Source organism: Ambystoma mexicanum, chromosome 1p, assembly GCF_040938575.1.
Source record: "Ambystoma mexicanum isolate Mex_15411 chromosome 1p, UKY_AmexF1_1, whole genome shotgun sequence".
Taxonomy (NCBI): domain Eukaryota; kingdom Metazoa; phylum Chordata; class Amphibia; order Caudata; family Ambystomatidae; genus Ambystoma; species Ambystoma mexicanum.
This window is the reverse complement of record NC_090921.1, coordinates 1,145,778,972-1,145,804,764: the sequence shown is the minus strand read 5'-3', so window position 1 is coordinate 1,145,804,764 and position 25,793 is coordinate 1,145,778,972. Positions and strand designations below refer to the sequence as shown.

The following is a 25,793-nucleotide window of genomic DNA, read 5'->3' as shown; positions in this document are numbered from 1 at the left end:
CATGCTATGCATAGTCCATGGGCTTAGAGGAAGGTCACCCCACGCTACATGCAGAAGTGCCAGTGAGCTGGAACATGGACTGGAGGGGAATACTGGTAACCAGCATGTGAGTAGGGTGCAATAGTGGTGATGCGTACAGTCCCCGTCTGCTCCACATGTCCACCCTCCAGCAGAGTAGACATGCATCAGGGAAGCATTGCATTACTTGCACATCAGAACCATGTACACGTGACATGTAGTGGCAGTCATGCACAACACATCACACAAGTAAAACACACACGTCCTCGACAAACACACAACACTCACTGGACTGGGCAGCAAAGTCCGGCATCTCTCCCACTCCTTCGACCGATTCAGATGGTATGAACTCCGCAACGAGTGACTCATGCGGAGTGAGGTCTTCCTCCTCTGGTGCAGGCCCACTGCCAGTCACCAGAGTCAAGTTGTAATTTGAGGCATGCTTAGCCTTAGCACTGCGTTTGAGGTCATTCCAACGCTTTTTGCACTCTTGCGCCGTGCGCACCTCATGGCCGAATGCACTCACATGTTCCGCAACTTGCTTCCAGTGGGTATCACGGTGGGCAGCCATAGTCTGACAATTAGCACCCACTAGCATGTCACGGCTGTGGTCCCGCACGTAGTCCACGAGGAAGTCCAGTTCCTGTTTACAGAAAGGCTTCTTCCTCGACGTGCAGGAGGTCGTGGCTGTGTGTGGGGTCCCAGCCTGTGCTGCAGGTGCAACCTTCCTCCTCTTGGATTGTGGCGCAGACCCTAGCTGGCTAATGCCGCCCTGATCAGAATGGCCATTGGGTTCGGTGGATTGAGCCAAGGGAGTGGCAGGTGGAGGGACGACCAAAGGCCTGACTTGTGTCAGTGGCAGCTGGGTGCCCTCTAATGGACCCTGCGCAGCAACATCCGCTGTGGCAGGGTCATTGACCGCAACTGTCCTGATTGGCAGACTCACAACCGGGGTGTTGTTGGGTGCATGTTCCCCTGCACTTGCCAACACCCGGCTGTTCGGGGCAGGAGATGACATAACTGCCCCAGGGACACGTGTCTTGGTCAGGGCAGCCCTGCGTGCCCCTACGGTTTCACTTCTGGCCTGTTGGAAATCTTCCAAGGGCTCTTCAAGTGCCAACGCAGCCTTCGCTGGCAGACCCTGAGCCTGGGTGGTGGTGTCCACAGCTGCACCTGCAGCTACCACTACCATTGGGCCCGTTGCAGTCGATGAAACGGACTGCCGGGTCACACGGACGCCAGTGCCAGATGCAGAAGCTGCATCTCCCGGAACCACAGGGGGTTAAGGCATGACTGCACCGACACATGGCACAACATCGTGCTCAAGTGGCGCACCCCTGCCTATTCCCCCTCTGCGGCCACCCTGGACACCCTGGAGTCCCCCTACTCCCTGGTCACCCCGGCTACATCCCTGACCATGCACGCCACGAGGAGGATGCCCAGCTGAGGCGCCCCTCACCTTTGGTGGCCTCCCAACCATGGCACAGATGTAGTAGTGCCGGCACAGATGGAGTAGTGCCAATGGGAGGTGTACACCACAATTGACCTGAGCAATTGGGGTGAAGGGGGTGGGATGCAAGATGTTAACAGCCCGCCAGCACCTGCAAGGCTGTATGTGACCCCGGTGATGTAGTGACGGGTCACGCAACGCTTAGGCACCCCAAAACTGCAGTAAAACCATGCATGCAACCATGCAGCCTACGTGCGTGGAATCAACCTCCCGCAGTATGCGGTGGCACCCAGTAACACGAAAAACGTGTACGCTTGGGACACGCAGGCTACTATGACTTCGTAAACGGGTGCGATAAACAGGGGCACCCGCAGTGTGAAAAATAGCGTGCGCGACTCACCGTCTGACTAGCGCGATGCAGAAAAACACACGTAGCCAATACCCCCGCCAAAAGAGGAGATACGTCCTTGATAGCTGTGAAGTTGTGATGGCGCACGAAACAACACGAAGCAGCAACACACGTCGGTCTCCACGAAAGGCACGCACAGCAAACTGCTGGCCCTGCTCACCTTTAACCCCTGCTGAGGGAAACGCCTGCGCGTGTCACTTCACGTATGCGCGTAGGCCCTTTCCTCGGATTACACGCATTCACACGCAGACGTGCAGTTTTTTCACGCGCGCTGAACCACTATGCCCATGTCACGAGGGAAACGCCCGCGCACGTAACGTCACAGACACGCTTACGCGCTAAGGGCCTTTCCTCGAATTACACGCTGACGTGCAATTTTTTCACATGCCAAATCACTCCGTATCAAGCGGGCCACGCGAAAACACACGGAAGACCACGCTCCTGCCCAGAAGGCCGAATTACTGCCCCCCAGAGCCCCGAGCACACTCCCACCTGCCATCTGCTGCTGCCTGACTGCCTGCTGCCAACGTGCCCTGCTATTTGCTGCCTGCACATCAGCCAGAGGTGCAGTTGCTGTGACCACCCCTGCTGGAACCGAAGACTCCCGACTTGGATACCATCGCTCCACACCCCAGCCCCAGGACCAAGTTGCCCACCCACTCCTGCCTCTGGGGTTGCCATATCGGGCACAACACCATCTGGCACCACTGGCAACCTCCAGCCAGAGAGGCAGAGGGCCACCATCTTCAGTGCCAGGGAAGTTGGTGTCCTGGTGGAGCACGTCCTGGGGCAGTATGATGCCCTCTTTGGAAGTTCGCGCGCCGACTATGAAGGACGGACCAGGATCTGGATGGACATCGTGACTGCCATCAACGCAGAGGGGGTGGCAGTCCGCGACTTACAACATGTCAAGAAGCGCTGGGAGGACTTCAGGTCCAGGACCCTCAACAAGGCCTGGCACCTCTCGAAGGCAGTGGATGCCAAGGGGCACCGGGGCCACCTGTCCGACCACCAAATGAGGGTCCTGGAACGCATATGCCCAGCGCTCCACATCCAGGTCCTTGAGAGGCAGACCCGTCTGGAGTCGAGCAGTAAGTGTACATGCATACTGATTGGACGCTGTGCATGTCGTGGTGTGCCAGTAGTGGGCTGGTTGCACATGGGTTTTTGTAGGGCCATGTAGGGATGTGTATGAACATGGGCGTGAGGCTGCCACATGTGAGTCCTCTCAGATCGATGGTGTATGTGTTGGTAAGGATGCTGGGCAAATGCAGGTGTGGGAGCACACATGTTTGAATTTCTGTGTATGTACGTTGGCATGGTTGTGGTGTCACACATGGATGGTGGTTCCTGCTGCATGTATCTGCACTGTGTACATGTGCATGGGTGTGTATTTGACAAGTGTGCAACTGTGATGCATCTTGGATGCATGTGACACTGACATGTAGAAGGCTGAATGCCAGATGTGACATGGATGGCGATATCATCACTGTGACAGTTGGTGGACATGTACATATGCATGTAAGTGTGGTGGCGTGTGTGCATGTGTTGTGCACTCCCCGTGTTTCATGTGACGTCAGGCTCACCTTCGGATGCTCATGCTGTTCTATTTGTATGGATGGTGCTGGCTGGTACAATATTGCTGTGGAATTGCTCATGTGTGTGAGTACAAATGACATGTGTGTTGGGAAGTGTGATGCCATGTCTGAAGTATGACACTGTCACTCCTGTACAACGGTCATGTGTGTATCAGTCCATTGTACAGTGCTCTGATGCCTGTGTTTTATCTCTCCCTGTCTGCAGCGTCAATTGATGAAGAGGGCGGAGAGGGTGCTGTGGAGCACAGCGGCAGGGATCGCACCACCAGCCGGAGACACAAGGCCCGGCTCCCCTCCCAGATTGTCATCTCATCGGGGAGAGAGGAGTCTGGTGCTACGTTTCCTTTGGATTTGCGTTGGTGGAGGGAGAGTTTTGACTATTTTTCTTTAGGATTACTTTGGATTGGTTATACTTTTCATTTACTCATCTTTTGCACATGGTTTTCATTTCATGTTTGCTATTTTGTTATGCTTTCATTTAATTGCTTTATTTTTGTACATAATACATTTTCATATTTTAGTTCCATGTGTGGGATTCGCTCATTGGGTTGATGCATGTGAAAATGTGGGTTTACACAATCAATGACAACCAGTGTGTCTGTGTGACGGACATGTGTTGATGTACATAGTTGACTTTCGGTTTGTGTCTTGAGATAGGCATGTCAGTGTGGGGTGGATTGGGAAATCATTGCGTCTCAAGAATGGGTTGGCGTGCTGTGGTATTTTGGTGTAGAAGTGGGCCATGATTGTGCATCTTTACTTCATGTAGGGGGGACACACGAGTGGGGGCCTGCTGGCAGGTGCCCCTCACTACTGGGGGGTGGGGGTGCTGGGGGACATGAGTGGGGGCCTGCTGGCAGTTGCCCCTCACTGCTGGGGGGGTGGGGGTGCTGGGGGACATGAGTGAGGGCCTGCTGGCAGGTGCCCCTCACTGCTGTGGGGTGGGAGTGCTGGGGGACATGAGTGGGTGCCTGCTGGCAGGTGCCCGTCAATGGTGGGGGGTGGGTGTGCTGGGGGACATGAGTGGGGGCCTGCTGGCAGATGCCCCTCACTTCTGGGGGGTGGGGGTGCTGGGGGACATGAGTGGGGGCCTGCTGGCAGATGCCCCTCACTTCTGGGGGGTGGGCGTGCTGGGGGACATGAGAGGGGGCCTGCTGGCAGGTGCCCGTCAATGGTGGGGGTGCTGGGGGACATGAGTTGGTGATCACTAGTGCAAGGTGACATGTGGCTTGGCTGGGGGGCATGCCCATGGTGGATGGGCTGCCTGCGGGACATGACCAGGGGTGCAGGGTAGTCCCCTGTGGGCTGCCTGCAGGGGCCGTGGAGGGGGTAGAAGGCACACCTGGGAGGACCCACACTGCCAATTCACATGTAGGACTCCCTGCATACCCCCGAAATACACGTACCCTGCTCTGACAGCAAAATCATGTGTGAAACTTCCCACAAAACCCAGTAAGACGCGTACCCCACTCGCGCAGGGTCTATCCCATGTGAAACTTCCCGTGAACCCCCAAAATACATGTACCTCGCTCCAATCGCGTGTGAAACTTCCCGCGAACCTCAGTTATACACATACCCCACTCGCACAGGGCCAATCGCGTGTGAAAAATTCCCACGAACCCCAGTTATGCACTTACCCCACTTGCACAGGGCCTATCGTGTGTGATACTTTCCGCGAACCCAAGTAATATGCGTACCCCACTCGCACAGGGCCTATTGCGTGTGAAAATTCCTGCGAACCCCAGTTATGCACGTACCCCACTCGCGCAGGGCCTATCGCATGTGAAACGTACCGCGAACCCCAGTAAGATGCTTACCCCACTCGCACAGGGCCTATCACGTGTGAAACTTCCCACGAACCCCAGTAATATGGATACCCCACTCGCACAGGGCCTACCGCGTGTGAAACTCCCTGCGAACCCCAGAATTACATGTACCCCACTCGCACAGGGCCTACCGCGTGTGAAACTCCCCGCGAACCCCAGAATTACACGTGCCCCATTCGCACAGGGCCTACCGCGTGTGAAAGTCCCTCTTTTCAGTACTTGGTCTGACTTCAGTGGGAAAAGTAGGATATGGACAGCAATATCCTACAAAGGCTGAGGGAGTGTAAAGTAAGTTACTGTTGGAAAAAGGGGGATACCGTGTCTCGCCCTGTGGCACACCCCCCAATCCCAATCCCAAAGGACCCTCCGCCCAGGTGATCCTCCCTCAGAGGTACACCCCGGGGTTGGGATGCAAAATCGATGTCCCTTCCCTGTCCACCTGAAAAGAAGATCCCTGGGGCGTAGCTGTGAGCGTGCCTTCAGGTTTCTCACAGTAAGCAATGGGTTTATTTAGAGAACCTCTATTTGCGACCCACTATGGTGGGCAAATGGCTGTGGGTGGCTAGAGCATTGATTCCATGTAGAATTCGGGAACACCCTATTCTTGGGGTGATTCGGAATTTGTAGCATCCGGGTCCAGGGATGCGGGGGATAACGATGTGGCCCTCCCCATGAGCCACCTCTGGGCACTGGGGGTAAGAGAGGAGCTTCCAGATGTGGCTAGGTACCGGGCATGGTGTGAGGCTGGTTTGGCGAGGGTGGGCCAGCTATGACGCAATGGGACGTTTATCTCAATCCAGGACCTAGAGGAAGCGCTGCAAATAGGGAAATTATCAGTATTCTCATACCTGCAGATTGAAGGGGTACTTACTGCGGATCGGTGGAAGCTGCAGACGGAGCTTACTCTGATGAAGCGTGTTTTGGATTCACACCTGGAGATGAAGGGCTTGATTTCTGCTCTATATGCTGCATTCCTGGAAGGGGGTGGATCGGATGCTGAGATGCTAAATGGCTAAATGGGAGTGAGATCTGGGGAGAGAAATTGACACGGGATTGTGGCATAAGATGTGCTGAAGAGCATTTAAGACACTGATTTCATGCCAGTACAAGCTCCATGGTACCAAGCTGCTCTACAGGTGGCAATATGACCGTATCTGCCTTTCCAGTATGTTTGTAGGTGTGAGCCCTTTGTGCTGGCATGGTTGTGAAGAGCGTTTCACTTATTGGCATATGTGGTGGGAACGTAGGGAGGTGCAGATTTACTGGTCTAAGGTGTTGGGGTGGATTAAGGCGATCAAGGGGTTCTCGCGCCCATTGACCCCCCCCTGTTCAGGCCTCCAGATAAGGTTCGTACCAGGCCTTACGACAGCTTTATTATTTTCCTGTGTACATTTACACACACGTTTAGAGCAGAGGGCAGTGCAAAGGTCAGTTTACTTGTCAGAAACCAAAACACTTTGTTTGATTTTTATCTACATGGATGTAACTGCAAGCCATGTCGAAAAGCCTCTGAAACAGAATGTATGTCCCTGAATCATTTTTTTTAAAAAAGAGACTACACTGTGATAAATGGAATTGTTTCTTTCTACTCAGCTTCTGATGTGTTGTGTGTAGATGCTCATGGAGCATACATAGGCATTGTGCATATTTCTTTCCTTAGCATTTTAGGATTGTATGATTAATAAGATGGAGAACTAAGTTACAATTGAGAATTAATGCTTTTTTTTCCAGCGAAGGCAAACCAATACTGCACAATTATATTTTTCATAGTTCCTGTGCTGTGTGCATAATCATGTGGAGGCTGATAATTTGTACACTTATAATTTAATTTAGTTGAATGTGTGGCTAAGCCGCTGGGTAAAAAAGGGCTGTCACACTGCGCCACCAAGGACACCGTTATATAAAGTGGGTTGTACCACCTTCCAATCTGTGGAATCTGTCAATAATTACCTTGTCGCAACACATTTGAGTGCCTAGGGTATACTGCACCCTAGAAGAAATATTGCAGAAGAAAAAGGTACTCAATTAGTTTGCCAATGTTTATGATATTTACGTTGTTAGTTTATTATAGATTTAGTTAATTTCTCAATAAAGGTTCACAATCTGGTACGTGTGCCTTCTTGTTTGACACGTGTTTCGGCCCACTTAGTCAGAACAATCACTGTTCAAATAGCAATTGATTTAGATTTAGAAACATCCATTTTTATATACAGGATAGATCCCAGGCACCTATGTGGATTTCCAGCTTCAGGTTGCTCATCCACAAAGAGAAGGACGGTCTTGCTTGTGAAGCACCTCCCCTGTATTTACCTTTGTCAAAAAACATTGTTGCTACGGTTAACAATGTAACAGTAATTTAATCTATAACTCCTAAGCCAAAAGTAATTTTAAGGCTTCCACTATGTCATTACGGTGCACTTTATAGATCGTCTATAGGTATAGTGACTAGTTTATCTCTACTGTTTTTACATAAATTTTAGGTAATAGTTCAAACTAAGATAACACTAACTGAGTTCATAAAAGCCTGCTCCTTTTATGTTAAATCCCATTGTCACACTTTAAATAAAAAGTTATAGTTAGTTTGAATCCCAACAAGGCCAACTGAGCCTTCGAGGTCAATAAAGGAGTACCGACTTCGGATTGGTGATAATTGTGATAAATATGTTCTATGTACAGCGCTTTGCCAAAAGCGCTATATAAGTAACCATTTGACCATGAGATTAGATATAGAATTTAGCATGGAGTCCTTACCTCGTTGCACGGTTGTATCATAACATTGGCATACCATTAGGTAGTAATAACTCCAGAAAATGAGCACTTCATTAAACATGAAAAGACAATCCTGCTATCGAACCTCAAAACACACAATACAATTCATGTTTGCTTTACTATGTAATGGACTAGGTTTTTGTGTTTTCAACATTTAAATATATACAGGCGAGATCAAAAGCCCAGACCTTAGACAAATAATTAAAGTTGTATCCTGTCACAATGCACAAACCTGCCGCATGGTAATGATTTCCATACAATTTTTTTGCACTTGTCGGCTGGATTTCATATACATTTTACTCTCTTGCAAAGGAGAAAAGTCATTTTTACGCTCTTGAGATCATATTTACTGTCAAAGTTAAAAAATAGGGAGTAACATACTCCCAACTCAAAATCCTGTCTCGAGCACTGTCCCTGTTGTTCTTTTTTGGATTGTAAGGGGGGGAGAATATAGGAGCTTACTTCACATGGTTCACTTCTCACTTTTGGCAGCTAGAGCATGACTGGCGAATCACTGGAAGAGGAAGAGGCTGCTAAGTAAGGGGGAGTGGGTGGTGAAGGTGAAGAAAATGTGCTTGATGGAAAACATCACAGCAGCTCTTCACGCGGGGAGTTTCGGAGCTGGAAATGAGCTGGCTGAGCTTCTGCACGATATACAAAGACGAGTGAGGGCCCCCTGAAGGAAATTCAGGTTGGTGGTGCTGGAACTCACTGGGGTGAGTGGTCTGCTTCCCCCTCCGGTTGATCTCTCGGTTATAAGGGGTACGTTGCCTTGATGGATGGTCTGTGGCAAATTGACTGTATTAGCGAGTGCATTTTGATGTATTCGTACGCCATGTTTGATCTTTGTTCATTGTTGATTATGGAGTTGCCGTGGGTTGAGTGGGAAGCCAGAGGGGGGTAAACAGGGTTGGACCGGGATTGTGAGGATTATGTCTTCTGTTTTCTTGTTATTTCCTTTGTTCCATTTAAAATCAATAAATTTAGAAATTTAAAAAAAAAAATGGTTGATCAAACCAAATCTAACAGAGATCTAATGAAAGATCATTTTTTGTAAAAGATCATGAAAAGTGGGGGCTAACCGGGGTGAGGTGGCATACCTGGAGGACGGTCGATCCACATGCGAGTCAAGCGCCCAAAGGAGAGTGGAGCACCCCCAGATATCCTGGAGCTCTGGCCGGAGCGATTGACTTTTCCCTCCAGGGAGGGCCAGGGCCTTTGCCGGAACGCCCTGGGACCTCTGCTGGGAGGGGGTGTTGGGAGGTTTCCAGAGCCCCCTCTGCCGGTCCCTGTAAGCCCCCAAGCAGAAGACAAGGACACGGAGACATCCGTACTGCTCGGGCTCCTCAGTCGCACTGAGGCGGCCGGGACCGCCCCCTTTATTTATACTGCACGCGTCAGCATGCGATGTGACGCCGCCGCGTGCGCCTCCTTAAAGGGGCAACACCACACTCCTCCTTTTTCATGAGGACAAACAAGACAACTTGGTTACTCTACTAAACTATCCACACAACATGGGAATCATAAACTTTCAAAATATCCCCAACACCCTGTCACGACCCTCGCCCAAAATCCCCTCTGGCAAACCCATTGGCCATGTGGAGTCAGGACTCGGGCCTCTAGAGCCTGGCATCCTCTTCAAAAGCTCTCATGGGGCCAGTCCTGGCGCTTATGGCACCAGGCTCATACACCATGAAAAACAATGTGCTTGGGAACTGCTTTATTGTATTGTCAGCCAACATGGAAGCATCCACATAGCTTGGTTCCTGGGAACCAAGCTATGCGGTCTAGTGTTTTGGGTGTGGCAGCCTAGGGATTACTTTACCTGGACTATTTTGTTGGGGCTATTTAAACCACACCCGAGCAAGACAACACCCTTCGCGTTACTTTGCAGCTTGCAACGTGACGCTCACCGTGTCCAGCTATTCCCCCCGAACCTCGGAGAAGCAGAACCTGCAAGGAGACAAAAGGAACATCATTAGCAGCAGCATCTTACCTGCAGTCTTCATCTTTAGCCACTCGCAGCTCCTGAGAACAGCTTCCTCGAATCTGCACGCCTCCCGGACAGAACGACCTGAAAGAGGAAGATAGAGGCAACATTAAAGAAAGCAGCAGAGACATTTGCAAATTACGAACTGCTCAAAAGGCTTACCTGGCTGGTCGCCTCTCGGCTGGCACCACTCCGGACATTCCACTCGCGCTGAAGAACACCGTGACCTACAAGGAAGGAAAACACGGGTTAGCAAAGGCAAGACTTTGCAGCGCGGCGCATAGCGCTTACCGCATCATAGCGCTCTTAATGCGCCATCATTTACCAGCGGGGCTCAACCAAACCAGTTCGCCACGCTGAAGCTCTGCATGCCTAAAGGAGAAAAAGAGACATTTTAAACAAAGAAAGGCATGCAGGTTAGCAACAATACTAAATAACAGCAATAAGACCTACCTGAACAATATCAAACGGGCTGCCGTCAGTGAAGTAATTGGACCACACACGCCCACGAAAGACAACGCGCCCCAGCAACGAAGGCAGGACGGAGAGCACGCCTAACTCTACCACAAGGTGAGGAAAGGGCCCCAGAGGGGCTGAAATCATACAGGGCTGGAGGGAGGATACTTACCCTGGTCGATCAGTCTTGAACACAGTCCTGCTGTATTTGCAGGCAGAACCTTCCCCACAGACCACATCTGGGCCAAGCTGAGAAGTATACCAGCGAGTAACCCGGCTGGGTGGCGTTCCTGTGGATACCAGGTGAGCGTAACAGAGACCCCTTTATTTACAGCCACCCTCGATCCCCTGAAATAACCCTATGACCCACGGGCCACTCATGACACATATCCCAAAACTTAATCGCTGAGGTAAGCGGGTTTCCCTCGCCCAGCCCTCTGGGGGTACCTCCGGCACAAAAAGTCCATCCGATGGAATCCGTGGGCCGCAAACACTTTCTCGATTGTGACCACAACATGCTCAAACGCCACCGACTCCACAAACTCCACTTCCGGGTACCGAGAGTATTCATCCACGACCACCAGGAAATGGGTACCGAGGGTGGTGGATCCAAAGTCTGCATGCACCACCTCCAGAGCCGCGTACCCCGGGGCATCGCCTCTATAGCCGGCTCTCTTTGCAGAGGGGAGGCCGCCTGACAACACACACAGGCGGCCACAAAGTCATCAACCATGCGCTCCAGTTTGAGGAACCACACCTTGAGCCGCAACCTGGCATTGGTTTTCACCACGCCCCAGTGTACATGGTGGGCCAAGGAGATCACTTCTTCGACCTTCGACTGGGGCACCACAATTCGGTCACCCCTCAGCAGGAGGCCAGAAGCCGAAAATGACAGCTCCTCCCTCATCCTCCAGAGCTGCTCCAGTCCGATCTTGGCCTCTTGGGTGCGCCCGGCCAGGGACTCCAGCGCCGTCTTCCATGAGCCCTGCTGCATTGCCTGTTTCAGGATCCGGAAACATTCATCCTCCGCTGCAGCCGCCTCCATATCTTCAAGGGGCATGGTGTTTGGGGTTGCCGCTTCCACCACCATGCGCACATGGTCGTCCCTCGGCATAAGTGTCCGGGTCCTCCCCTCCACGCACGCCTGGATGCCTGGATAGGTTAGGTAGTCTGCCGCATTGTTCGCCCCCGGCCGATACACCAGAGTGACCCCATTTACTAGGAGCGCCAGCATCCACCTCTCTATCCTTGCTGGTGGCTTGGATGAGGACCCCGCCAGGATTGGAAGCAGAGGCTTGTGGTCCGTCACAACCATCACTGGGCGGCCCAGGACATAAAGCCTGGAATGCCTGCAGCTCCACAGCACCCCCAGTGCCTATCGCTCAATTTGAGAGTAGCGCTGTTCCATGTCAGACAGCGCCTTGCTGGCGTAGGCCACTGGACGGACACCACCATCTCTGTCCACATGTGTTAGTACAGCCCCCAGGCCAAACGGGCTAGCGTCCACAACAATTTCCGATGGCAAGACTGGATCGAAAAAAGCCATGGTGTTGTCAGCCGTCAGTGCACACTTGATGTCATTAAAAGCCGCTTGCTCAAAGGGGCCCCAATGCCAGCTCGTGTCCTTCTTTGTAAGGGCTCTCAGGGGCTCCGATCTCGAGGCAAGGTTTTGGATAAAACGGCCACAGTAAGTCACCATGACAAGAAAGCTCCTCACATCAGACACCGATTCCGGTGGTTGTGCTTTCCTGATGTCCTGGACCCTCCTTGGATCTGGCGACACACCCCCCTCCTTGAAAACAAATCCAAAGAACTCAATGGAAGGGTGCAGAAATTCACACTTCTCCCTGTGGAGGGTGAGGCCAAGCGACTGCAGCCTTTCAAATGTCCTTGCCAGCCTGGGCAGGTGGTCGACCTCAGTCCTGGCAAACACTAGGATATCATCACTAATGTTTAGGACACCCTCCAGATCAGTGATGGCGCCCCGGGTGATATTCTGAAATACCTTGGCCGCTGATGATACACCAAACCTGAGTCTTTTGTAGCGGTAGAGCCCCCGGTGGGTGGTAAATGTCATAATGTACCTTGACTCAGAGTGTAGGACTACCTGATGGTAGCCAGGCCGGAGATCCAGTTTTCAGAAAAAACGGGCACCCTGCACCTCCGCAATGATGTCGTCGATCGTTGGAGTGAGGTGCCCCTCTCTTTTAATGGCCTTGTTGGATAGCCTCATATCAACACAAATGCGGACGGAATCAGGTTGCTTCAGCTTTCTTGCCACCACAATCGGGGAGACCCACGGAGTTGGACCCTCCACCTTCTCGATTATGTCCAAATTCACGAGGTTGTCCAGCTCTTTATCCACCTGTTCCCTAAGATGAAAAGGCACCCTCCGGTGTTTGAGGGCAATGGGCTGCACAGACTCTTCTATATGAAGCCTCACAGGGTCGCCAGCCATCTGTCCAATTCCGTTGAATAGAGCAGCGTACTTGTCCAGGAGGTCATTAATGTCCTTGAGATACACTGAATACGCAAAGCTGACTATGCCAAGGGCCTCCGCTGCCGCACAGCTTAGAAGAGTGTTTGTGCTCACAGGCGTTACATAGAAGCGTGCGGTGATCTGTGAGTCATCATGCTCCACCTTAACAACAAAAGCACCGTCCAGGGGAAGAGGTTCCGACCCTCCAAAAGCAAAGATGCGGGCCCTCGGTCTGACCAGCTTGGGAGGCATGTCCATTGCAGCATAATGTCCACGGGCTATCACATTGACCGACGCACCCGTGTCCACGAGGACTGGGACCGGTGACTTGTTGACCTTCACCATGCACCTTGGCTGTCGCCTGGCCTTGGATTGGAGGGCTCCACACTCGATACAAAGAAGATATTCTCCTCCTCTTCTTCCTCCTCTTCTTCCCCTGGGGGACCCTCTTCGCTTTGGCCAACCTGGGCTTCATTCGGTGGGCGATTCCAGCGAAGAAATCCAGACCGAACCAGACCTCTGGGCACCATCACAGGCAGGACTGCCTTGCACACCCAGGAGAAGTGATCCGCCAGGCTACACCTACCGCATGTTTTGCCAGCCGCAGGACACTCAGCGGGTGGGGTAGATCATACCGACACTTCTGGCACGACTCCCCAGCTCTTCCACCTCTGTCACGTAAGCCAGATCCAGCTCTTCTGGTGCCTCTTCCACCTCGCCACATGGCACACATCTCCTCAGTCTTGACTGGATGTGTGCCAGCTTCTATTCTGGACGCCTGGGCCTCGGACACTTCGTGGCAGTGTCTAAGCTCAAGGATACGGGCCAGCACCTGCCGTCTTAACTTGCCAGAGGAACACGCCTGTATGAGCATCATGCAAATCATATCATCCGTATCACCCCAGGCACATGCCAGCGACAAGCGCCTAAGGCGGCCGTAAAAAGTGTCCAAAGTCTCATCCTCCTTCTGCTTCACAGAAAACATCACAAATCTTTCGTAGTCTGCATTGGCAAGGGGCAGAAAATGAGCCTGAAGGGCAGTCTTCGCAGCCGCATAAGAACCATCATCCGGCGGTAATGACTAAAAAATCTCCTGGACCGCAGGTCCCGGTGAATACAGCATGGTGGCCAACTTACTGTCATCATCCATCTCCATAGTGGCCCTGAAATACATGTCGAGGCGGTCCACCCACTTCTTGCAGCTTGGCCCCAAACTGGATGACGGGCCTGAGACATCGAACTCGGGAATGGGCTGCAAAGCTGCTGGGGCCCGTGCTTGAGCCATGACAGGAGGTGGCGGCTGAACAACTGGTTGCACCACTGGTGGAGCCTGAAGCAGAGGAGCCTGCAGTGCTGCTGCGGCTTGAGGCTGTGCCGGAAGTTGGGGCTGGGCTGGAGGTTCCTGCTGGTCTGCAGGCTGCCCACCATCCTCGTCTCCAGATTCGTTCATAGGTTAGAGCGCACAGGCACCCCCAGCGTTGGTCTTGGGGGCCACAACTCACTCCCACCACCACAACACAGTCTTGGCACCCACACCGGCAATGTAATAGTCCAACCTGGCAGTGATGATAAACGATGGTAGAGACGTCAGCCCCACAGAAAAAACTCCCTGCACAGACACAGTCAGCCAAACATGATGATGAAGAGGATGATGAGATGTCGAAATCCACAGCTGCAGCAGCCTGGAGTGATGATGAAGAGGATGATGAGATGTCGAAATCCACAGCTGCAGCAGCCTGGAATGATGATGAAGAGGATGATGAAGAAAAGAATCCTCTGCTGCACAGCTGATGTGGGTCTGTCCAGGTGCTCAAAAAATTGAGCCAAGGAGATAATGGGCTAAGCAGGCCCAGCCATTCTAGCCTTCACCTCGCTTACACTCGAAGTAGGAAGCTCAGAAATCAAGTAAAATCCAAAATTCTGGCACAGAATGACTAATCCCCCTCACTAACGTGAGAAGGGGGTTTAGATTCTATTAAAGACAAAGAGGCGAGTATTATGCATTCAATCTTTGCTCTGAAACCACAGCAGCAAAGAAAAAACTTTTACAAACAAAAAAGTTGTAAAGAACAGAACTAAATAGAGTTCAATGTCAATGTAAGGGAGCTCCCCAATCCATCATGGAGGACAGGTCATGCCCTGCAGGAGACCAATGAGCAGGGACCCTTCCTTATATAAGTCCATTACTCTAAACCCAACTCCTCTTTCTTTGCTGCTGATGCCACAGTTAAGTTACTCCTTACAGTCCTTTCTTTACTGTGCTGCCTTGGCTATTTTTTTTTCAGTGTGTTCTCTGTGGAGTGTTTGCTTTCATGGCGTCCTCTTGTGAGGAAGTGTACCAGTTTTTTTTTTCACTTTTAACCAGAAAATATTTATTTGTTTAAGGCAGTTGCCTCAGACCTACTATTCCTCTCAGCTGCCCATCGCGTGTTTGCTTTCATAGCGTCCTCTTCTGAGGAAATGTACCAGTGTTTTTCACTTTTAACCAGATTGTATTTATTTGTTTAAGGCAGTTGCCTCAGACCTAATGTTCCTCTCAGCTCCCCACCCGCCGTGCCGTGCCTTTGAAGCACTCATTTCAGGTGGTCGCGGGTGGGTGTTGTTTATCTACCAGACCCCCCCTCCCCACCCCAATTTAAGAGCACTGCGTCTCAGCGTGTTCTTGTCACTATGGTGTAGGTTTATTACACCAGGAATTAATTACATGCTGCTCGCGTGTTGGAGTTGCTTTGTTCCCCTTATCAGTGACGCGCGCTGCCTCTCAAGAAGCTAGGCTTCAGGCTCGCAGCGCGTCGATATAATGTGGTAGTATAGATGGAATTTATCACACGCTGCTCGCGTGTTTGTTTCTTTAGCTTGTCTTGCCATAGAATTGCAGGTATAACTGCCTGCTAGCAGTGAGTCCAAAAAATGGACCTGGATGCCTCTCACCGTTCGCCCTACAGCTCGGCGAGTATCCACGGCCGAAAATCTAAAATGGTCGCCAGCCACGTGGTCGATGCACGGCCTAGGGCATGAAACGAAATTCAATCTAAATTCCGCTCCGGGAAAATAATTGATATTTCAATCACCACCGGGCTCAGGCATTATCCCCACCTCGTCGCCACTGTTGGCAGGTTTCCAGAGTCCCCTCTGGCGGTCCCTGTAAGCCCCCAAGCAGAAGACAAGGACACAGAGACATCCGTACTGCTCGGGCTTCCCGGTCGCACTGACGCGGCCAGGAACGCCCCCTTTATTTATACTGCACGCAGCGGCGAACAACATCACACCGCCGCGTGCGCTTCCTTAAAGGGGCACCGCAACAGGGGGGACGGAAAACTAACATGGGAGGCAGGAGCCCTGGGTCATCGCCCGAGTCCCATAGCTGCCAAGTTTGCCAGTTCCATGCAGAATCTTTGAGCCAGTCCTGTTTTTTTCGCACTGCATGGTGGGACTTGTAGGCCCATCTTTGAAATGGGAAAAAACGAAACAAGTTCCACCATGCAATTGGAAGCAAAAAGCAGCACTGACTCGAGGTGTCCTGCATGGAACTGGGAAACTTGGCAGAGAGGCAGTTTGTTCCAAATGACCAGCCTGGACAGTCAAGCCAACGGTTTAAAAAAACCGAAACTTGCCGATGTGGCCAGCTGTGACATCATCACACTCCCACAAAGTATCCCAACCTAATCCATGAGGCGGAACAGTCATCGTGACGTCAGCACAATTTCGGTAGATCGAATTGCGGAGTAAATTGAAAAGTAATGAAATCCATCATACATTGAAATAATGGTCGCTGGGAGAAAGACAAGGACGAGGTGAATTTTACATGGACTGGACCTTTAAGAACAGTGCTATCTCTCATAAAGTTAAACTAGCAAACAAAACCGAAACTAAATAACGGCGAGGGCGTTTCTGATAAGCTGTGGGAAACTGAAACTATAAAACGATTTCGTCACTTCTGGTAAGCTTTCGAAGCAGCCATAAATCGGATGTACCCGAAGGACTTTGTGACAAAAACACAATCTTCTGATCGGATGCCCTCAATAGTGTCAGCTCTGGTGACTGTGACACTGTAGCGGTGTACCCGACCCTCGGCACCCCTTCACCCTCCCTTCACTCTACAAGCTGCGCATGAGTGGTAAAATATACCAAAATGGCACCGGTGAAGCTTGTCGTTCTCTGAACAGGCAGGTAACACTTTCTACGAAAATATATACATGAAACGCTTCGTATTTGCTGTATACATCTACGTTAGTGGTCAGGTGTCACCCTTCATTTGTTGTATGTTGTTGGTGGTTTTGTGGCGTGACAGTTTACACCCGTGTTGTGGTGAGAAAGAAAGTACACGTGGGGGGAGCGGAGCGTCTTGAGAGGTTAATTGGCTGTGGATATTCATTTGAGTATACCCAGTGCTGTATGCAACACATTTCCATCGAGGGCTAGATTATAGAAAGTTTGCCTTTGTGAAAAATGTTGGAGCAAATAAATGTAACGCCCCTTCCCTGCTGCTATAATAAGGAATGGAGCAAACAAGCCCACCCACCGCCCCCCAAAACTTACATTCCGAAAGTATTTTTGCTAGGATATAAATAAAGCAGGCTGTTTTGTTTACTTTGTTTTCTGCGTAAGATAAAACGAATGTTACGCAGCAAACAGTAAAACAAGTTCTACTTTTTTGTTCGGTTGCTAACGGTTTTAGGTAACTAGCATTGGAACAAAACTCCAGTCCATGTTATGTAAGCATTTGCTAAATGTTTAGCAGCAGTGCACATTTTAGATTATCTGGCACTGTGGTACACTACGAAATATTTGCGCATGAATAAAACAATAGGCTTATGATGCGCACAATGAGCAGAATCTTTGCTTCTGTACACCTTGTTGTATGGCCCAGTGATCTACAAGCCATGAGAGGGTATGTACAGAACCAGTGGCGGGGTAGCTTTTGGTATAGGAGGGCAAGGGGTATTCTGAGATGGACCTCCATTATACACGATGAAAGGTCAGTGGTGTAAGGTGGTTTATTCCATTGGAAGTGTGTTAATATTTTCCCCAAATTAGCGCAACTGACCGAGGGTAGCGATGGACCCTAAACCCCAGTACGGGGATTTGGGCCGCGGTGTTCTCGCCCCAGAATATATTTTTTTTTATGAGGGGTTGACGTGGGGGAATTATATAGCTCAATCATTTCGAAAAAAAAACCTGTAAAAACCATACAATTTATAATTGGTTCTGTAGAGTAGCACATGAAAACAAGGATGCACGGTCCCCAACAGTAGACGGGAGCATTTTACAACCTTGCCATGATGCCTGTGCCCATTATATATGCCAGCACTGCCACTGTGAAACACTAATGGGGTCATTTTAGAATGGGCTGGAGTGTAAAATGAAAGCATAAAAGCAAGGCATAATGCTTTTACGCCTTGCCCGCCAGCTCATTGTTATAATAATTATTATTATTGTTCTTTTATAACGCACGTGTGGTTTCTAAGCACGGGATTGGGATTCTGACCTGTGTTGCGCTGCGTTGCCTTGCTTCGAAGACGAACACGTTGCCCCTGAGCTATCCGTCATCTCTTGTTCTGTTGACACAAGATGGAGCAGGGGCACAGAGCGAAGTTAACATTTCCACTGTGCATTCCTTCTACGTCTTGCGAGATCACTTTGAACACTGCTTGCAAAATGCAATTTGCGGGCAGAATTGACTTTTTTGCAAAAAGGAGAGTAAAAGTAAAGTGTGAAGGGAATTTCACCCAGTTTTACTCTTCAGTTTTTCACACCGTCTTGCAAAAGTTGAAAATTGCATGCAGGACATTCAACTGCACATAAGTTCTAACATTGGTGGTCCCCTGCATTCATTTTGCATTTTTTCTAAAATTACATGCAAGTATTTATGGATGGTGTCCACGATATGTGACAAAACAACAATCGGGGAACCTGATTTGAAAAGGATAATGGCCTTACATGTTAGGTAAACCATCAATTGTATCACTCAAGAACACTTATAAGAGCAAAAGATGGTTTCTAGCAATACTAGTTTATTGTCTCCAATTAATGTGTGCCACAATGAAATACTTCCTCCAGAAAATGTTCATGTAAGCTATATAGACTTGCTTCAACCATTTTATCTTTTTGTAGATGCTATAACTGTATACATTGTAGATGCAGGGACAGTATTTTTCCTTCCTCTTTCCTATTAGACAAACAGTGCACCAGCTCAGACCCAGGGACAGTGACACACTATAGGGATAGGGTGTTCTTCCGCCTAGGGACATTGGTAGCATACACATTAATTGGAAACAGTAAACTAGTATTGCTAGAAACTATCGTCCACGATATGTGCCCGCACTGCCAATTGTTCATAATATTTGCCAGCATCGCTCTGTATAACATTTTTCCATGCTGCCTGTTCCGTGTGCTAGTATTGTCAATGTAAAGCAACAGGTTTATGATGGGGGACACAATACATGCCAGCACTGCCACTGTACAGCACATGTCCATGATGCCACTAATTCCTGCTATAGGACTGTGGCAAATTTAAGAAAGTCTGCCTTGCCCTGTGCACAGTAACGAATTGCAGCTCCTTCTGGTCCCAGAGTATCACGCAATCCCAATCTAGGATTGTCAGTCTGCCTTTTCCTCCTCTTTTTTTGAGCGTCTATATGCAGCTCGCATGTACATGAAAGCTGATTTATTTTTTATATACAAGGATCAAAATAAGAATTTGATGAGTGGGAGCTAAAAGAGCTCGTAGGTGTCAGGCATTACCTGTAGGTAAACACTACCTCTGGGGAATGAAGAGCTAGAACCAAGCGTGCTGTAAATCTAATCTACACATGAGACACAAAACATAACCTTTTGTCGTTTACATATGGCTGTCCCATTATGCTATAAATGTCTTATGAACGTGTCCCAAATCTCCTTTATACACATTCAAAAGCACAAAGCGTTAATGCCGGATAGGTACGTTTTTATGGCACCAGCCGTCCTAGAGAGCGTGGGGACATAGCATTATGGGGACATCAATGGGAACGCGCCGAGTTAAGCTGGTCATGACTTCCACTGAATTTCAAGAATTTTGTTGCATTAAATCTGCGCAACTTAACTGCACCTTAGGTTTTTTCAATGAATTTCAAATGTTTTGTTATACCATAGTTTATTCAAAGCTACTAGCCTTGGCCTTAGGCCAGCCTAGATGTTCCACCTATAGATATTTTTGTGGCCCACTAGCCATTGCCAGTGGCCACCGCCAGACAGTCAGTGAACACTGTGTATGCTGCACCAATAGGAATCTCTCCTCCTCAACAACTAGGCCATCACGTCACCTCTGGCGCCACCTGACTCGCTAGATGCCACCTACCCTTTCCTCCCCGCCACCTGGTGCCCCTCTGTATCCTACCCCCTGCTGTATTTATGTTCTGTTGTTACCTCCGAAAAGAGCTCCGGCATGCATCTGTAGTGTTGTATACCTCTGTAAAGTGCTCCGTTTCTTCTCGAAGGTAGGTCTGCGCTCTATATATACTATAATAATAATATAGCCATGGCCTTCGGGCATGGACAGTGTCCACGGCCATCCACCTATAGGTTTCCTTGGAGCCCACTAACCATGTTCTAGTGCCCATGTTCCACCTATAGGTTTCCTTGGGGCCCACTAGCCACGGTGTGTTGGCTATGGCCATTGGCCACTGTACATGTTGCACCAATAGGTTTCTTTGGGGCCCACTGGCCAGGGCCACTGGCACAAAGACCAATTTCCCCTGCCTAGTAGATGTGATCACAATAGATGTCTCCCCATAAATGTTTTCCTTGGTTTCCATTACCCCGATAACTATTGCAGTAATTGCACTCGACTGCTGCTGCCCTCTGATCTCCTGACACACTTGTACACCCCCTCCCTTAAAGTTGAGGCTGAAGGTCCTCAGCCATGCCAGATGGCTCTAAAGTCGGAGGGGCTCTCTGGTGCACCAAAAACCTCTCAATACCATCATTCAGACCCCACTCCTACTTACCACCTCTCCCTCTTCAACCTGGCCCCCTGAGGAGAACACCCCCTCTCTCCGGCCTTCCCAGTCCAATCTACCCACGCCATTGACCTAGGCCTCCCGCCAGACTCTCCCAGGCCACCTGCACCTCTCCCGGGCACCCTACCAGATCCCTCCTCCAGTCCCCCCAACCCCCGCACATACCATACTCTCATCCACTCTGCCATGACCTATCCTTGGCATCCCTAAACTCTGCCCAGGCTATCCTAGCAACAACCCCTCAATCTGCTGCCCCTCCGACCCTCACACACACCCCGCCCCAATCCCCAAAAAACAGACACTGCAGTACCCGGGTGGACTCCTTACTGCGCAACTCACCCAATCTCTCCTCCAGAACCTAGACATCCCCCCTCACGTACACCCTTCCATCCTCCGCCAAGTAACCCAACCCAGTGAAATCCCTCTTCAACCAACTATACAACACACCTTGCTCTGATACTAGACACCACTCCCCCGGCTCCTCTGAGGTTGGTGACAGGGTCAGCTTCTAGAAGACCTTCACCTGACTTCTCCCCTGCAACAAGAAACCAGAATGCCCTTCCAAGTCCCCGCCCGGTACGTCCACCCCAAACAATCTTTCTACTGGAATAGAATCACAAATGCCCGTAACACATGCAGGGAACTCCACAAGATAATCTCAGAATTCAAGGCCTCTCTATGCACCCCCCTCTCACTGCCCACAGCCAAGCTCTCTGTGACTCTCTCTCTCTGACCACTTCCGCAACATTTCCCTGGAAAGAAACCTCACCATTGGCTTCAAAATAGTTTTAATACCGCCCTTCTCCCATGCATCCACGCACATGCTCTCAGACCTGCCTGCTGGCCACCCGCTCCTCTCTTCCTTCTCCTCTATCTACCACACTGAATTTCTAAAGCTACTAGCTAGCAGCCATCCCTCAGGATCCTCTGGAGATCCCTGCCCTCCTCATCTTCTAATAGAAATCCTTTCCTCAACCGTGCCGGCAGCATCGCAAGATTGATCATTAATACATCTCTTCCTTCATGCACTTTCCCAGCAGAATTCAATACTTCACACATCAAACCCCTGCTTAAAAAAAACACTCTTTACCCCCTTTTACCGGCCAACTACAGACCTATCTCAAACAACTGTTTAATTGCCAAACTAATTGACTGATCAGCCTATATCCATCTATGCCTTTTCACAGTAACTAACCTCCTTCTCGATCCTGCCCAATCCGGCTTCACACCCCTGTGAGGAACTGAACCGTGCCTAGTCTCCATCTGGGATGATCTCAAAAGAACCTCAGACTCTGAAGGTTGTGCGTCACAAATCCTTTTCTATCATCCGGCGGCCTTCGACACCATTGACCACTGCACCCTCATGGACAGACTCCATTCCCTCGGCATCAGTGATATGATGCCGCATTGAAGTGGATCTCCTCCTTCCTCTCCAACAGATCCCAAATAATACACATGCCTCCCTTCTCCTCGACTCCGGCCACTGTCACCAACAGAGTACAAAAGGACGCCTCTCTGTCATCCCAGATCTTTAACCCCTACCTGAGCGCCTTACCCGCTGCATCCGCTCACATGGGCTGTCTTGCTACAACTACGCAGATGACACCCAAATCACCTTCAGGATCCCTAAGGACTCCTCTAACACCTCCCCCAATCTTGCTTCATGCCTCCCAGAAATCGACCACTGGATGATGGCTAACCACCTCCTTCTCAAACCGGGAAAATCTGAAATGATTATCTGCAGGAAAACTGCCCGTTCCCTTAACCCACCCCTTCGCCACCCTCCCTGGGCCCCTCACTTCCAACTCCATTAAGAACCTTGAATGCACCGTGGATTCAGATCTGACACTATCTCATCACATCAACTCAGTGTCATTCCTGCTATCTGCACCTACGCATTCCCAACGCATCATGCCCTACCTGACCTTCCCACACTATTGCTGCAATCACGGCCATCTCACCTAGACTATGCTAACACCTTGTACATGGTTGCCCACAAATCTCAACTTAGAAACTCCAACGGGTCCAAAATGCTGCTGCAAGTCTCCTTCTTGCCCTAGGACCTAGAGAACACATCACACCCGCCTTACGTGTCCTTCATTCGCTACCGATCGGGTGACGATTCACCTTCAAGACTATGTGCATCACCCACTTTGCTCTGCACAACACAGGCACAAAATATCTACAACACAAGCGCAGCCCTTAAGACCACCCAGCAGAAACCTGAGATCAGGCACAGCTCTCCTCCTTGTCTTCTGTAAGGAAGGCATGGTATCAACACTAAGACAGACACAAGTGACCACAGTTCAAGGATGTTTATTGAACTTCATCAAGGGTATGATAAACACACATCTCATCCTAAATCTACAGATGGAAGCAAGCTACGACCATCAAATAATAATAACGCAGTCCTAGTGGTGTCTTGTCAAAATAAAAGGGCCTATACTAAAAATAACGATTGCCAATCCTTACCTCTAAATACAAATAGTTGGGGTAGTGTTTATGAAAAAGAAAGAGAGGTTCACAGAAATGATATGTCAGGATGTTCAGGCATTGGCCTCCCTTCCCCACATTTTCAGCACAGGACAAGGTGGTTCATTCAAGCGTAGCACAATCTCTGGCTTCTTCAACACGAGGATAGAGTTCAATCATTAGCATCAGGGCCTTCTGTGCCCATGTCTTTTTGCCTATAAGTCTCTTCATGCGGTTCCATGTCTTAATATTCCCGCACAAATATTGCGATACAAAAATATCGCCATATTTTTGTGGCAATATTGAGTAATGGACCCTGCGGGGGACACCCCTGCAACCCCTGCACTATTTTTAAATGTGTGGGTCACACCCCCGCAACCCCCGCTCCCACAAATTATCCCCCCCTAAAATATCGCCTATGGTGAGACAAACGACCACATGTACAGTGATATTTTTGGTGGGGATAATATGTAGGGATGCCCTTCATGCAGAGGGCCTGATAGGACAAAACAAACAAGAAGTTATTTTCTTCTTACAAGTACTTAATTCAGGTGATTCACTATTCACCCCCGGACCCCTATCAGCCGGGCTCAGTTCCCTTTAATACAACCATCGTCACTTTGAATCCCCCTCTTTCGGGCTCAGGTCCTCTTTCACAATGTTCACAGAATATTCTTTCTCGGGTGACTCACGGTTCACCCTGGATCCTCCTCAGCCGGACTCAGACACCCTTCTTAATACAATTAGTCTCCCTCAGCCAGGCTCGGATCAATTTCAGTTAATATCAGATATCGAAAACTTTCGAATGGGCACAGGGTTTGGCTTGACCCGTTGCAGGACCACTTCAATTTAACAATTACTTTTTACAATTGCCACCTTTCAGTTGAATACCTAACAAAGACCTTCGAATGAGTAGCCACGTGGCGCCGGATCACTGTTTACGGTATCTGTCTTGGCTTCAAAAGTTCAGACACTCATCTGCTGTTTAATTATATTTGCGTTGCTTGTCACATACGATTCACACACTGTTCTCTCCAGTTTTTTCTATACAATGTTGCCGCTTGCAACCTTGGCTTCAACACAGACTGGTCTGGTATCGTCTCCCCAACTCACCGGCTGTGCTGACTTCATGGGCACTGCTTTGTTGTTGAAGCCAAGGACAGTAACGCATCGTCAATGGATCCTCCCCACCTTAGCTATCGATGCAGGAGAGCCCCGGATACGTCCGACACACAGTGCAGGTTTCTTCGCCTTTGATTCCATGTTTTAAGTTTCTTATTCTCGAAGGCTAATGATAGCAATTTTCTTTCTCTGAAAAGGTCAAGGGGTCTTCTTTCCTTGTCACCCTCTTCGGTCTTGCCGTCTTTCTCCTTGTATTAAACTGCCATCTTGGAACTGGTACTTCCTCGTGTGCTTTGCCTTGCTCAGAGTCTGCTTTCGCGCTCTGCCTTTTATCCGTGTGGGAAGTGTGATGGAAGTCAGGTGTGTGTAGTGATCAGTAATTGACTGACCCTGCCTGACAATTGTATTTGGACATGTCAGGTATATGCTTAGGTGTTAGTCTGTTTTCTCTCACAGTGAGCTGTCCGTGAGAAAGTGTTTTTGTCGGAAAAGGGGGGGAGGTTGAGTTCCAAATGTATCCTACCTGATAGAATGGGGAAAAGGTGTTAGAATAAAGGGGATACCACGTCTCTCAATCCGGTGTCCCTCTTCCACTCCCTGAAGAACCCTCATCCATGTGATCCTCCCGCACTGGTCCACCCCCAGGAACTGGAACCAAAAGCGATGGCCATGTCCTGGAGATCTCTGGGGACTAGCGAGTGAGACACCTTCAGGTTTCTCACCCTTCCCCCTCGCCAAATCGACCAGAATTGGAGGATCCTCCTTCTCCGTCCAAGCATCCACCATATGGAACTCATCCGCAGCATTGAGGATCACCTCGCCTTCCGGAAGGCAATCAAGCGTTGACTCTTCCCCTCTGCACCTTCACTGACCTAGTCCACCTTATGGGTATTCTGTTAGCCCTATACAGGTAAGTGGGGCATCAATGAATCACCTGAGAAGACAACATCGCAGCACCGAACTTGCACAGGAAAGATTCCAGTCGATCGGCATGATATGATCTGCATTCACTCATCGAAACTACATATCAGACATTAATCACTGGTACGTATCACATTTCCATCTTAATGGAAGATAGCCGTGTGCCTCCTGGGGCACAGCTACCCACCTGCATACATCTGCAATAATGCACTACTTGTCTGTCTCCTTGACTCGCATACTCTCCTGACAGCCCATTACAGCACCCATCCACTAGCCAGATATCCAT

General features: G+C 49.9%; 1 protein-coding gene across 6 annotated transcripts in view; it reads left to right on the top strand.

The window, feature by feature from the left end:
* The window catches only part of LOC138450042 (calcium-dependent protein kinase 5-like), a 599,861-nt gene that overhangs the window by 413,738 nt on the left and 160,330 nt on the right, over positions 1–25,793 (top strand). Inside the window, exon 1 of one of the 6 annotated variants that reach the window (XM_069604817.1) lies at positions 16,746–17,165. The exons of the other annotated variants lie outside the window; for them this stretch is intronic. Within the exon in view, the coding sequence (XP_069460918.1) occupies positions 17,106–17,165 (60 nt within the window). The 5' untranslated portion in view covers positions 16,746–17,105. Of the gene's footprint in view, positions 1–16,745; positions 17,166–25,793 lie in introns of those variants that run through there. 6 annotated transcript variants of the gene reach the window in all.